Genomic DNA, 13,427 nt, shown 5'->3' with positions numbered 1-13,427 from the left:
GGACTGGAAAACGGAAAATGTCCACCATCATATCATATGAAGAGGAAAACAAATGAATACAGGATGAGAGAGAGAAAAACACTGAAACTGAGTACTGCTTATATCTGCATCGTATTTTCCATTTTGTATTTTCCTGTATGTTTACTCAGCTAGGGATGGAGGGAAATGAATATGAATTGGGTTTTGTTTCTTTCTTTCTTCAAACAGAATCTTGCTATGTAGCCTAAGTTGGTCACAAACTCATGATCCTCCTGCCTCAGCCTCCCTAGAACTGAGATTACAGTTGCACCATGTCCCTGGCTAGGAAATTGTTTTCACTTGCAGAAAAAAAAATCTACAGGTATCAGAACCACGCTGAGTGCTTCTTTGGGGTGGGGCAGCAGTCCAAGTTCACGGGGCAGAGGCTGGGTGTAGGAGGGTACAGAGGGGCAAGCTTGGAGGGGCAGCCAGGCATCTGGCACACAGGCTGACCTGAGCCTTTCCACTTTCCAGCTTTGCTCCTCTTCAGGTCCAGGCCCAGGACGTCATAGAGGGCCGTCAGCTCTATCAGGGCCAAGGGAGGAATCTTCTTCAAGTCCCTCGAAGACAAGTCTCCTATCCTGGTCACACCCAGTCTGCCTTTGGGGATTCTGAACCTCTAGGGAAGGGAGCAAAGACAACCTGTCGGGAGGTGTGTAAGATGATGTAAGGCAGGTCCAACCAGAAGGCTTTTGTGAGTGTGACATGAGTCTGAGGGTGACACTGTGTCAGGCTCAAAGCCAGCAAGGCCACCATAATGAAGATGGTTTTGGCAGCTACAATCTAACAAGGGGGCCTGGAGGAGAGGGCCCACCATGGACTTCTTATCATGTTTCTATTCTTGTCTTTTGTTCATCTCACCCATGCTTCTGCTTCTGTCCCCACCCTTGGCCTAGACTGTCAGGGCTCCACTTCCTTCCTATCAACAGTGGTAAAGCAGTAACTGAAAAAAAAAAAAAAGAGGGTTGCTCAGCTGCACCATCTAGAGGCCACTTTGGGGCACTGCAGGCAGCTTTCTGCATTGTGTAGCCAGAGGTGGCCAGCAAGAGGAACAATTCTGGTATTTCCTGACAGGCTTGATCAGATCACCCTCCAGTGTCCCTTTAGAGCACTCAAAGAAGATGGAAGCATTCTGAGTTCTATTTGTTTTTTTTTCATGTGTGCATGTGTGATATGCATGCATGTGTGTATGAATGTGTGTATACATGTGTGATACACATATATGCCCCTGCATATGGAAACCAGAAGATGAGGTGTCTTCCTCAATCATTATCTATCTATCTATCTATCTATCTATCTATCTATCTATCTATCTATCTATCTATCTATCTATCTATCTATCTATCTATCATCTATTTATTGCGACAGGGTCTCACTTTGTAGACCAAGCTGGCTTTTAACGCAACAGAGTGCTAGAATTCAAGGTGTGCACCACCACACCTGGCAATCACTCTTTATTTTATTTATTGAGGCAAGGTCTATACCATGGCTGCATTTTATAATTATGGCTAAAATATAGCACATAGGCCCTGGAATCCTATTTCATAGATTCAAATGCTGACTTGTCCTTCAATTCACACACTCAGGAGACAGAGGCACTCAGAACTCTGACCCTGAGGTCAGCCTTGTCTACATGGAGAGTCTAGGCCAACCATGGCTATGTAGTTCCTGTCTTTTAAGTGTGTGTGTGTGTGTGTGTGTGTGTGTGTGTGTGTGTGTGTGTGTGATTTCTATTTGGATGAACTGAAGGAATTTCTTTTTTTTTTTAAAGTTTTTTTTTTAAGATTTATTTATTTATTTTGTATAGAGCATGTATGACTACAGGTCAGAAGAGGACACCAGATCTCATTACAGATGGTTGTGAGCCACCATGTGGTTGCTGGGAATTGAACTCAGGACCTCTGGAAGAGCAGTCAGTGCTCTTAACCACTGAACCATCTCTCCAGCCCCAGGAATTTCTTTTGTTCTGGGATCATGGTCAATGTAGGCACAAGGCACACCCCCTAAACAGTAGAGAGCAGTGGCCAGTGGGAAGACCGGGACCTGGCAGCTGTGGAGTCCACAGTCTGGCTCTGCGTCAGCCAGCTCGGCACTTAACATCTCTTGACTCATTTCTCTTTTGACTGCCAGAAACTGACAGCATAATGGCATACTCATCTCCCAGGACCAGCTAAGCCCACAGACAGGTGTGCAGGAAACCTGGGGGCTGACACTTTGGAAGGTGGCCCTTGGTGAAATGGTCCCTGCAGTAATCCAAGCACATCATAGTGTGGCCAGTGAAACCTCCCTTAGTAACTAACCACAGGTCCTGGGAAGACTATGTCCCACGAAAGAATCAGAATACTGCTAACTGCATATGTGGGAGGGACTGCTTGAGAAGGGCGTTGTGGGGGCGTGCTTCAGGGACTGCGGGGGTTTAGACCTTGATCTGCGTGGAAGCTTCCACAGCTACAAACATCACATTGTGTCACAAATCTCTGGGCACTTTGAGTAAAATTTCAATCCTTTTTATTAGTACAATTTATTTAATATTTATTTGTTTATAGCCTCTGTAAGTGTATGTATGTGTGTATGTGGTATGTGGTGTGTGTGTGTGTGTGTGTGTGTGTGTGTGTGTGTGTGTGTGTGTGTATACATGAGCCACACATGTTAGCCAGTGGACAACTTGAAGTAGTCTGTCTGTCCTTCTACCACGTGGGACCCGGAGATTGAACTCAGGTCATCAGGCTTGGCAGCAAGTGCCTCTAACCACAAAACCACGTCACGGGCCCTAACTTTCACCCTTAAATATTTAATTATAAATTATTGATTCTAATATACTGAGATAACTCAGCATTGGGGAAAGTAAAACACTAAAACCAAAAAAGTTGGGTTTCTCTTGCCCAACAGGCACCAAGATTGATTTTAAAAATAACTAGAAAAGCTGGGTGTAGTGGCACATGCCTTTAATTCCAGCACTCAGGAGATAGAAGCAGTCGATTTCTGTGAGTTCAAGGTCAGCCTGGTCTATAGTGAGTTCCAGGGCAGCCAGAACTACATGGTAAGACCCTGTCTCTAAAAGCAAACAAAATAACTAGAAAAAACTGCTGAGAGGTGATCAGCTGGTTGGATGAGGGACAAAATCGACCAAAAGCCTCAAAGGAAACACCGGAAGAGCTCCGAGGTGCCCTGTTCCTGGTCCCTGACACCCAGAAGCCACCCAGCTCACAGCCGCAGGAGTCAAGTGAGTGAGTGATTCAACGACTCCCCTGCTGGGTGCCTGGCAGCCTGGCAAGCAGGAGGAGTTGATGGAGTAGTGCCCAGGGACCTTGGGGCAGCATCCTCACCGGCAGGGATCCCTTGCCCCAGGCACAGGTGCCTCCTGGGGATGGCCTGGTCCTCTGTAGGAGCACTGTAGCTTGTTCAGAATAGGCAGAGTCCATGTTGAAGACCTCCTCCATCCCAGCCTGCTCCTGTGGTCCCCTGGGATCTGTGGGTCCTTTAAAATGAAAGCAGAGAGGCGGGTTTGACTAAGAAGCAAGTTCTTAGGCTAAGGATTCAGGCTCACTGTCTAGGAAGTGATGTTCCAGCTGGGGCTCAGTGCCCAGGAAGTGGTGTTCTAGCTGAAGCTCAGTGCCCAGGAAGTGGTGTTCTAGCTGAAGCTCAGTGCCCAGGAAGTGATGTTCTAGCTGAGGCTCAGTGCCCAGGAAGTGGTGTTCTAGCTGAGGCTCAGTGCCCAGGAAGCGGTTTTGTATCTGAGGTCCACAAAAGTGATCACCTAGCCACAGATTTTCTGGACTGATGGCAGTAGTCCTTTTAAGAACCCAACTTGTCCCCTTGGAGTTTCTTCCTACTACCCTTGTGCAGGGACGGAAAGGAACCAGCAGAAGGGGCAGAGGTGAGCATTCTCTTGCTTCACAGGGAGGCTTATGCAGTCTGGATTCCCAGGGCCCTGAAGAATGAAGGCCACCTACCTACAGGAGGTGCAGAATCCACAGAATGGGTCCATTTCATTCCCGAGTCCCCATTCTCTGAAGCTGCTTCCTATACAAATTGTAGACAGCATCAGTTAGTCCTGTGGGAGGAACGGGGGGGGGGGCCCCCCCGCGGGACACAGACCCTGGGAAATAAGAACCATTCACAGGTAGAGCGACTGAAGCTCAGAGAGGCCGCAGCGGCTGAATGGATGGGGAGAAACACGGGGGCCTGACTACCTGGCTTCGATGCCTATCATCTTAACCACAGGGTTGTCCCCTTCCTGTGGATCCCAGAAAGAAGATGCCCACAGCTTGTCAGGCTTCAGTGCCAGCAGAACATACAAGTGACAACAGAAAGCACTATGTTTGCTTTGGTGATGACTTAGCCAGAACCTAAGCTTTCAGAGGCATCCAAGGACACGGTGGCAACAAGAATGCACACACTGGTATGTGCAGCACACACACACACACACACACACACACACACACACACACACACACGCACACACTGCCTGGGGACACAGTGGCATGCAGAGAGGCACATGAGAGTGGAAATGACATCACAGAGGCCCCAAAAGACAGTGCCTAATGGCCCTTACTCACCCTTGAAGTGAAGACCCCAAAGATATCCCTGACATCTCTGATGGGTGGCTTGTGTCGTCTTCGGGCTGAGCGGGCATAGGCGTCTAGCCGGCGGCACACGGCAGCCACCTGGGTCTGTGTCAGTGTAGACAGGAGTCTCTGGTGATCGCCATCCGAGCCCAGGCCACCAACAAGGCCGGACAGACCTGCGTCCCGCAGCCACTGAGACTCAGCGTCCCCTTTAGCCGACAGAGGGAGGACATCAGATAAACACACAGAATTCCATATGCTCACATAGACGAGAGGAGCTTCTGTGATGCTCATACTGAAGCCCATTAGCACCAAGCCGATTCTCCCCAGGTAAGAATTAGAGGTGATTGCAACACTGGCTAGCATCCAGATTTAAACTTCTATGAACAGCTCTTAGAGACAGCAAGCCAGGGAGGATCCCATACACTCTGGATCAGGAATATAGCCACAATATCTGGCAAAGACACCAATCCCAGGATCATGGAGGCCCAGGCATGCACAGCATGGACCCTCTGTTCAAGACCTTGATGTGTTGGAATAGTGGGTTAGGCTCCACGCCAGCATCCTATAGCAAAACCAAGCTGAGACTAAAGCTTCCAGTCCCACCTATGGGGACTCTGCTCCAGGAACTCAGGCCAGGGGCTGGGACACTGCCTAGGCCACTGTCCCCAGTTACCCAGACCACCCTGGGGAGGCACTGATCTTGTCATGGGGGAAACAGCCAAGTGTTCACCAAGGAAGCTGAACAGACCCGCGAGAGGGCTGGTGGGGCATGAGTAGTTGTACATTGTGGTGGTATTGTGTTCCCCAAAATATTGTGCACCCTAATAAACTTATCTGGGGTCAGAGACAGAACAGCCACAATATTAAACATAGAGGTTAGGCAGTGGTAGCACACGGCTTTAATCCTAGCATTCCAGAGGCAGAAATCCATGTGTTCAAGGATACAGCCAGGCATGGTGACTCATGCCTTTAATCCCAGAAAGGGAGCCTTTAATCCCAGGGAGTGATGGTAGAAAGCAGAAAGGTATATAAGGCGTGAGGACCAGGAACTAGAAGCATTTTGCTGGTTAAGCATTTGGCTAGTTAAGCTTTCAGGTTTTCAAGCTGCAGTTCAGCTGAGATTCATTCTGGATGAGGACTCAGAGGCCTCCAGTCTGAGGAAACAGGATCAGCTGAGGAACTGGTGAGGTGAGGTAGCTGTGGCTTGTTCTGCTTCTCTGATCTTCCAGTGTTCACCCCAATAACTGGCCTCAGGTTTGATTTTATTAATAAGACCTTCTAAGATTCCTGCTACAGTACATCATGTGTTGAATGAGGCAGTCAGGAAGGAGCTGGTGGTTTCAAAAATAGCTAAACAAGGACTGGGGGATGACTCGGTGGTTAAGAGCACTGGATGCTCTTCCACAGGACCCCAGTTCTGTTCTCAGCACTCTGGTCTGTAACTCCAATTCCAGAGGAGCTGACACCCTCTTCTGGCCTCTGTAGGTACTGCATGCATATGTTGCACAGATATACATGTCGGTAAAGTGCCCACACACATAAAATAAAAATAAATATTTTAAAACTATAATTTTTCTGTCAAATATTCTAGCATAGCCCTAATAAAGGCAACTAATACATTCTTATAGTCTTTACCTAGATTTAACTATCCTTGCATGATTATTTACTAAATATTTCTTTCTTAGTCACCAACCATAATTTTACCTTTTTTTTAATTACTATTTTTAAGCTTGAGCTTAAAAAATAAGCTCTATTATTAGAGCTTAAAGGAAAACTTCTAGGGCAGGCAAGCTGTAAACCTCAGCAGCTGCCCAGAGGAGGGCGAGAGAAGAGAGAGAAAAGGCTATGCTGTTGGAGTTAAGCTGGCAGATCGGCCGCCGGGGACGAGCAGGCACATGGGGGTAGGAGGGAGGATAGGGAGCTTTGGAGAATGCGTGGAAAGCCCACTGTACCAGAGGAAGGCAGCCTAGGCTCTGGCCAGCACCCGGAAGAAAGAGATGAGAGAAAGGAAAATTCAAAGGCAGGCAGACAGACCCAACAGAGCCTCGCGGCCACTTGTAGATGTCAGAACACGGTCCAAGAATGGAATTGTGAGAATTTTGAGTGCTTGTAAGAAAACAAGCAAGAGTCTGTGCTATCAGTTTCTTCAAAAGACAGAATCGTTCAGGTGTAGCGGATAGAAGTGAGTTTACTTCAGACTATTCATTACAACTGGCTGTTGTCATGTATGAGCTTCTACGGAAGAGCATTTTTTTTTTTTTTTTGCCACATGTGGCTTGTCCTTGTGATTGTACACTTTACCCAGGTGATCCTGCTTAACCCTCAAGAGTGTAAATTGTCTAGTGCTCTGAATAAAGTTGGCTATTGTATGAGACTTTAGTCTGCCTCATTTTTAGGCTCCCAGGTCCAACTGCTAAGAGAGCAATAAACAGTAGGGTCAAACTTAAAGCTATTGTGAAGGGACAATATCCCCATTAGAAGTGGAGTACACCACCACCTGTCATATGCAGAAGACAAGAGGAAAATGAACCACAGAAAGGACCATCAGGAGCAGGGATGGGAGAGGGCAGTGGGAGGCATGAGTATAAGCAAAGTAGAATGATCTATCTATATGACAATGTCACAACAAAAGCCATCATTCCTAGCCTAAAGTGTAGTGGTGATGATGAACTACACATGCTCTTGGCTCCCTCTGTCCTGAGTCTACACAAACCCTGTGTTTATTTTGTTGTCTGAAAAGTCTCCAGCTTCTGAGCCCAGCACAGATCCTACAAGGTAGCTGGACAAAGAGTGTTCTAGAAAGAGGAGGCAGTGAGGACAAAGGCAGGGGTGTGCTTTCATGAGCAGAAGCAACAAGGAGGCCCGGAGAGAGGAGAGAGTGGCAGAGTGGTGGACTAGAGGATGAGGCGGAGACAGGCTCCAGGCCAGTTCTGGAAAGGCTTGTGGGCTAGGGGAAGTGTCACCCCACCAAGAGGAGGTGCATGAGTGCCCTCCCCTGGAATATGGGTGCTTATGGGGAAATAGGAAGCACTAAGTGACCGTGGCTGTCTCCTGAGGCTGACCAGGAATAGCCACCCTGGCTCTTTCCAAGGCCCTTACTCATCACGCCCAGATGCCATGTTGTAAGGAGGCCTGGACCATGCACAGAGGCTACTTGGAGGAGTCTGAACCCAGGCCACAGGTATGGGAGGTCACACGCACTGCCAGACACAGGGGTAAGAAGCCCTTTGAGATGACGCTGACCCAGGTGACCTTGAGCTTGTCACTAAAGGAGAGACCCTAAGCAAACCTCCCGGGTGAGCCCTGTCACCCCCAGAACTGTGAGACGTGTTAGCAGTGGCTTGGCGCTGCTCTGTGCTACAGTGTTTAGGGGCCTATGATGTGATTACAGGGACACATGACTGCTGGCACCCTGAGAGACGGGGGAGTTGAATACCGTGCAGAGTGTGTAGAATCTGCTAGAGTGTCAGGTCCTCCTGGACTGTTCGGTGTTCTTCATTGTATCCCAGTGTCTAAACACAGCCTGGCAGCTGAGTGTAATAGCGCACACCTTTAATCCCAGCACTCAGGAGGCAGAGGCAGGCAGATCTCTGTGAGTTTGAGGCCCGCCTGATCTACAAAGCAAGTTCCAGGACAGACTCCAAAGGTACACAGAGAAACCCTGTCTCAAAAGACAAACAAAACAAACAAAAAACAAAAAACAAAAACAAACAAACAAACAAAAAAAGCAAGTTCCAGGACAGCCAGGGCTACACAGAGAAACCCTGTCTCAAAAGACAAAACAAAAAAATCCACTACCTGGCAGACAAGAGACACTCAATAGATGTCTCCTGACTTATTTCATCAAAGGGGGGACAAATTAATTGACCTTGCTGGAGGATCCCTTGACAAAGGCATGGAAAACACATGGCAGGGAAGCAATGGACAGACGTCTGCAGCAGTCCCAGCAAGTCCTCCATGCTCTCGCTCGTGTGTGGGTCCTGACAAATCCTCCCCTGGAATAAGGCCCTAGCATCCATCCTGCAGGCCAGCCAGGGTCGCTCACCTTCTAGGAGCTGGCTTCCGCTTCCACGGCTGCCCTCCTCCTTCGCTCCGGCCCTCTGTTGCATCCGTTCCACCTCCATCCAGAAGCCATCCATGGACAAGCTGTCTGCCCAGGATAGCCGTGAGTGGGAGGAGTCAGCAGGGCGTAGCCTCGGAGGCCGCTGTTGCAGATGTGTGGGGCCTGTAGGGGGGCCGGGGCTGTACAAGGGAAAAGGGGGTGTCAGGTCAGGCTCTGCTCTTGCTGTGCCAGGCCTGGGTCTGTCCTGAAGTTAGTGCCTCTCCAGATATCAGACACCGGCTCTCAGCAAACTGACCAGGACCCTTGGCCTTTTCCAGGCTCCGCTATTGCTGTGCCAGGACACAGAATCCTTGGTCACAAGCAATGCCGCTGATGCCATGGACAGCTAAAGGGCCTCATGCTCCCTCAGCAGGGCCGACAGTCCTTGTTTCGAAGGATGGTCAGTTTCAGCTGTCCACTTGATAAAATCTAGATCACCCAGGAGACCAGCCCCTCCCTGCAGCCATGAGAGATGGGGGCCAGGGTCTCCGTCCCAGACTCTCATGACAGTGACTGCGCAGCTTGTCCTCGGGGACTTTGCATCCCTCCCTTGACCCTCCTTGTCCTCCCACACAACATAGAACGAATGTCTACTTCGTGCATCTAGATAACTCCAAAACAAGACAGAGTCGGGCTCCTGGTCCCAGCAAATGACAGCTGAGGACGACCAATGAGCTTGGGATGACGTGTCTCTGCTTCCATCAGAGCCAGAGGCTTCAGGGACCTTGGTGCTAATAGTGCTCCAAACACACCAACCCTGGCACCCACAAGCTGCTGAGCCTTTATCTGGCCCTATCAGTGACAATACCTCCAGGTTCCTCAAATGGGAAGTGAGTATATCTAGAAAATTCTATAGCTGTTTGAGCTTAGGATTGATACCAGGCAAGATCCGGTCCCTCTAATAAAGACAATAAGCTTCTTCAAGCTTAGAACTGTCCAAACTAGAAAAACAAACCCTAAATGCTCAATTTAAAAAAAAAAATGATGAAGATGCTGCTTTGCAAAGACAGAAGAATACTGGCCACACAGCACAAGGACTGGAACTCAAATCCCCAGCACCCACATCAGTGCTGGGCCTGTAATCCCGGCACTCAGAAGGCAGAGAAGTGGATTCCCAGGGGCAAGAAAGCTGGCTAAAGAGAATCGCCAAATTAGCAAATTCTGGGTTCAAGTGAGAGATCCCTCTCCTTGTATAAGGTAGAGAACAATCAAGGCAGATACCCAGTGTGTCAACCTCTGGCCTCCTCATGAACACATGTGCAAACACACATCCACACACAAATTGAAATAAAAAAAAAATAAAGCACGTAATACAAAATGGCAAAGGGTAAAAGCAGAAGGAATGTTGGCTAGGGATATAGATCAGTTGTAGAGTGCTTGCCTGACTCATACAAGGCTCTAGGTTCAGTCCCCAGCACAGAACACACACACACACACACACACACACACACACACACACACACACACACACACGAGGGAAGCGGTGAGAAAATAAACACAGGCTGGGCACATGTTGGGTGAGCATTAACAAAGACAACGATCTCAATATTACTTTTAGATTAAGATGCATTCTGGTAAAGGGGCATGCATTCAGAAAGAGCCTATGGTGGGAACTTCCACACCTGTAACTGTATGGGAACATAGCAAAACCCAAACCCAGCCACCACCCAAGTGAACAAGCACCATTAGAAATGTCAACCTGGTAAGATGGGCTGACCTCTTGCCTAGCTGTTTCCCACTAAGCACTTGGCATTGAAGTCATGGAGTTTACGCTGCTTCAGCTCATCTTCCATTCCCCAATGTCATTGCAAATCCATCTCCTCAAAGCACCAGCCACCCTGCTACAGAGACAGCACACTCCTATTGTGTGAGCCCTGGCCATCTTGTGGTAGAGACCACCTAAAATGGCAGCCTAGAGAGGGAAAGTCTTAATGTCAGGTGCTCAGAAGCTCTGACATTTTCAAGTGGACGTTATGGCACATGGCTATGCCTGTCACACCACTGTGAGTGACTGCAGAGGAAGGCAGTGTTTCTATTGGGGGTGATAAAATGCTCTATGATGGCTTTGAGGATGGTTGCACTACTCTGAACACATGAGAGCCCATTGACCTGCACAGCCTAAATGCATGTGAGTTGCATCTCCAGCAAGCCTCTATCATTGCCAAGCTCAGGACCCAGAGCTGATGATAGTTACCTCTCAAGATCTTTCTGAGCTGGTGATAAACACCTATCATGCCGGTCCTCAGAAGGCTGAGGCAGGAGGATCTCAAGTTTTCGATGAAATTACCTGGAGACTTATTTCTCATTGTGAGCCAGCTTGAAGTCATCACAAGCATTTCTAACAGAAGCAAGAAAAGCAGAGGATTTCGCCACTGGCCTTACTCCACATCACCCCAGCAGATCCCGACAGGAAAGTTCAGGGAATGTCTCCTCAGGTTCCTTAAGCCTAGGCCAGAAGCCCTATTCTTTACACAGTGTGGCCCAGTTTCACCCCTCAGCCAAATTCTAGAGCTCAACTTCCTTACCAGCCACACAGGAGTCTCGGCCACAGAGGCTCGGAGGAAGAGCGGCTGCTGAGTGTGGTTTATTTCACAGATCCCCTCTGGGGAGGGGGTCAGCTACCCCGTGACGGCTGCGGTTTGCATTTGCCAGTGTGGTAATTGCTGCAGTACATGCACCTTTGTGCAGAGGCAACCATAGGAGGGACTTCTAGAAGCAGGATTGCTCAGAGAGTTGTGAGATGATGGCACTTCTCGCCAAAGTGTCCTTCAAAATGGACCGTCGGTTTTCTCTCTGTGTGTTGACTTTGGCCTCCTCTCTTGTGGGATCCCTGGAGCTGCTGCTTCCCCTCCCCTGATCTGAGCTCCCCACACTGGAATCTTCCTAAATTACGGAGGTGTGATCCAGGACCCAAGGCCAGCTCCGTGAGTGCAGACGGTGTAACCACCCAGGGAGGAGAGTGCGCACAGAAGTTTCCATTCCTGACTTCGTGTCCTTCCTTTTTTCTATGTATTTATTTTTATTTAGAGACAGGATCTCACGTAGCCCAGGTTGGATTCAAACTCACTACATAGCATAGCAGAGAATGACCCTGAGCTTCTGGAGTGTTGGGGTTACAGGTGTATACTACCACATCCAGTCTTCTGGGGTGCTGAGGGTCAAACCCAGGGCCCTGGGCAGGCTGGATGAGCACTAAGGGAACCATCCCTCCAGTTCTACCATCTTGGAATTTCAATGGTTCGTGCATGAAGATCTCCACACCCTTTTTACACCACGTGTCCTTCCTGTACCTCAGCCCAGGACCTGGCTCTGCCTCCCCCGTCACTGAGCTCCACATGGAGCTATCAGCAGTTCCACCCCCAAACACACTCAAGTGTGGCAGAGTGTGAGTGTGGCAGGGCCTAGGGGAAGAGGGGAGGGCTGGCCATTTTCTCCCAGCAGAAGCGTCCTAATTGGAGATCAGTTCCCAGTTAATGATAAAATTGGCTGCTGTGCTCTGTTTACGCTTTTCCAGAAGGCCAGAGCCAATGCCTCCTAGGAGTCTGTTTGTACCCCATGCTGGCACACACTCTGCTCTTAGCTGCCTCTAGAAGCATTTGGAAATTACCCGCATGTGTGTGTTTTCCTGACACTTTGAAAACTGGAAAAACTGAGCCCAAACAAGGGCCATCCGCGTGTCACCCTTTGCTAGCTAGGCAGCGAGAGCGGAGCAGTCACCCCTCACGGTGAATTTTCTCCGGAGGTCAGAGAGGACAAGCGAGAGTATGGGAAGAAGCCGCACACGTGCGGTTCCTGAGATCACATCGCGTCATTAGCAAGAAGAGGCAAGGTTAGCACGATCACGGAATTTTCTCAGGGCCTCACAACAATCCTTGGGTTGTTGCTAGTGTCTTGTGCTGCATGGTGTGCACAGGTGTGCAAAGCATGGCTACCTCCAGCTCCCGTTCCCATTTTGAACATCACTGAGCACGCGCAGATGCCTAACAGCAGATCCAGCCAACTTTCAAGTTGATGTATCAGCCCTGTGTGAGGGACACAATTTCCCCCAATTTACAGGCAAGGAAATGGCTCCAGAGAGTTGAGGGGACCCACGCAGACTCATCCAATAATCAAGGGACAGAGCCAGACCCTGATACCAGGTTTCAGGCTCCAAAGCTCTTGGTGTGTGGTCTGTGTGCAGTGTACATATGTATGTATGTTTGTGTGTGGATGTGTGGCGTGGAGTTCTGCCTCAGTCAGTTTCCACCTCATCATCATTGTTATTATTATTATTTGGGTTTTTTGGAAACAGGGTTTCTCTGTGTATCCAAACTCAGAGATCTGCCTGTCTTTGCCTCTCGAATTCTGGGATTAAAGATCAGCACCACCACACCTGGCGTCCACCTTATTGTTTGAGACAGGGTCATTCACTGAGCCTGAAATTCATTGTTCCAGCTAGCTTGGTTGGTCATTGCGCTCCAGGGCTGCACCTGGCTCTGTCTCCGAAGGACTCCACATCACAAATGCCGGTCCATGGGCCTGGGTGCTGAGCAATGAACTCAGTCAGGATCTCCTTCTGTGGCAAGAACTTTATCTCCTGAGCTATCTCCCTGGCTCTTAATAGCTGCACTAGATGGTTTAGGGGCCCTGGGTATAAGATGAGGGGATCTGAATGCATTGACGGTCCCACAGCAAAGCTGTTCCTCTCTGAGTTCCTTGTGGCACTTTCTTTTTCTCCAGTGGCCCTGGAAGTCCTT

General features: G+C 49.1%; 1 protein-coding gene across 1 annotated transcript in view; it reads right to left on the bottom strand.

Moving 5' to 3' along the window:
• Arhgap40 (Rho GTPase activating protein 40) overlaps nt 1–13,427 on the bottom strand; it is a 41,559-nt gene that overhangs the window by 17,507 nt on the left and 10,625 nt on the right. Inside the window, exons 2-6 of the mRNA XM_006971059.4 lie at nt 8,635–8,831; nt 4,578–4,795; nt 3,972–4,041; nt 3,345–3,496; nt 472–637 (exon numbers count right to left, since the gene is read on the bottom strand). Coding sequence (XP_006971121.3) covers nt 472–637; nt 3,345–3,496; nt 3,972–4,041; nt 4,578–4,795; nt 8,635–8,831 — 803 coding nt within the window. The remainder of the gene's footprint in view (nt 1–471; nt 638–3,344; nt 3,497–3,971; nt 4,042–4,577; nt 4,796–8,634; nt 8,832–13,427) is intronic.

Source organism: Peromyscus maniculatus, chromosome 4 (genome assembly GCF_049852395.1).
Source record: "Peromyscus maniculatus bairdii isolate BWxNUB_F1_BW_parent chromosome 4, HU_Pman_BW_mat_3.1, whole genome shotgun sequence".
Classification (NCBI taxonomy): Eukaryota; Metazoa; Chordata; class Mammalia; order Rodentia; family Cricetidae; genus Peromyscus; species Peromyscus maniculatus.
This window is presented reverse-complemented; position numbering and strand designations above follow the sequence as displayed.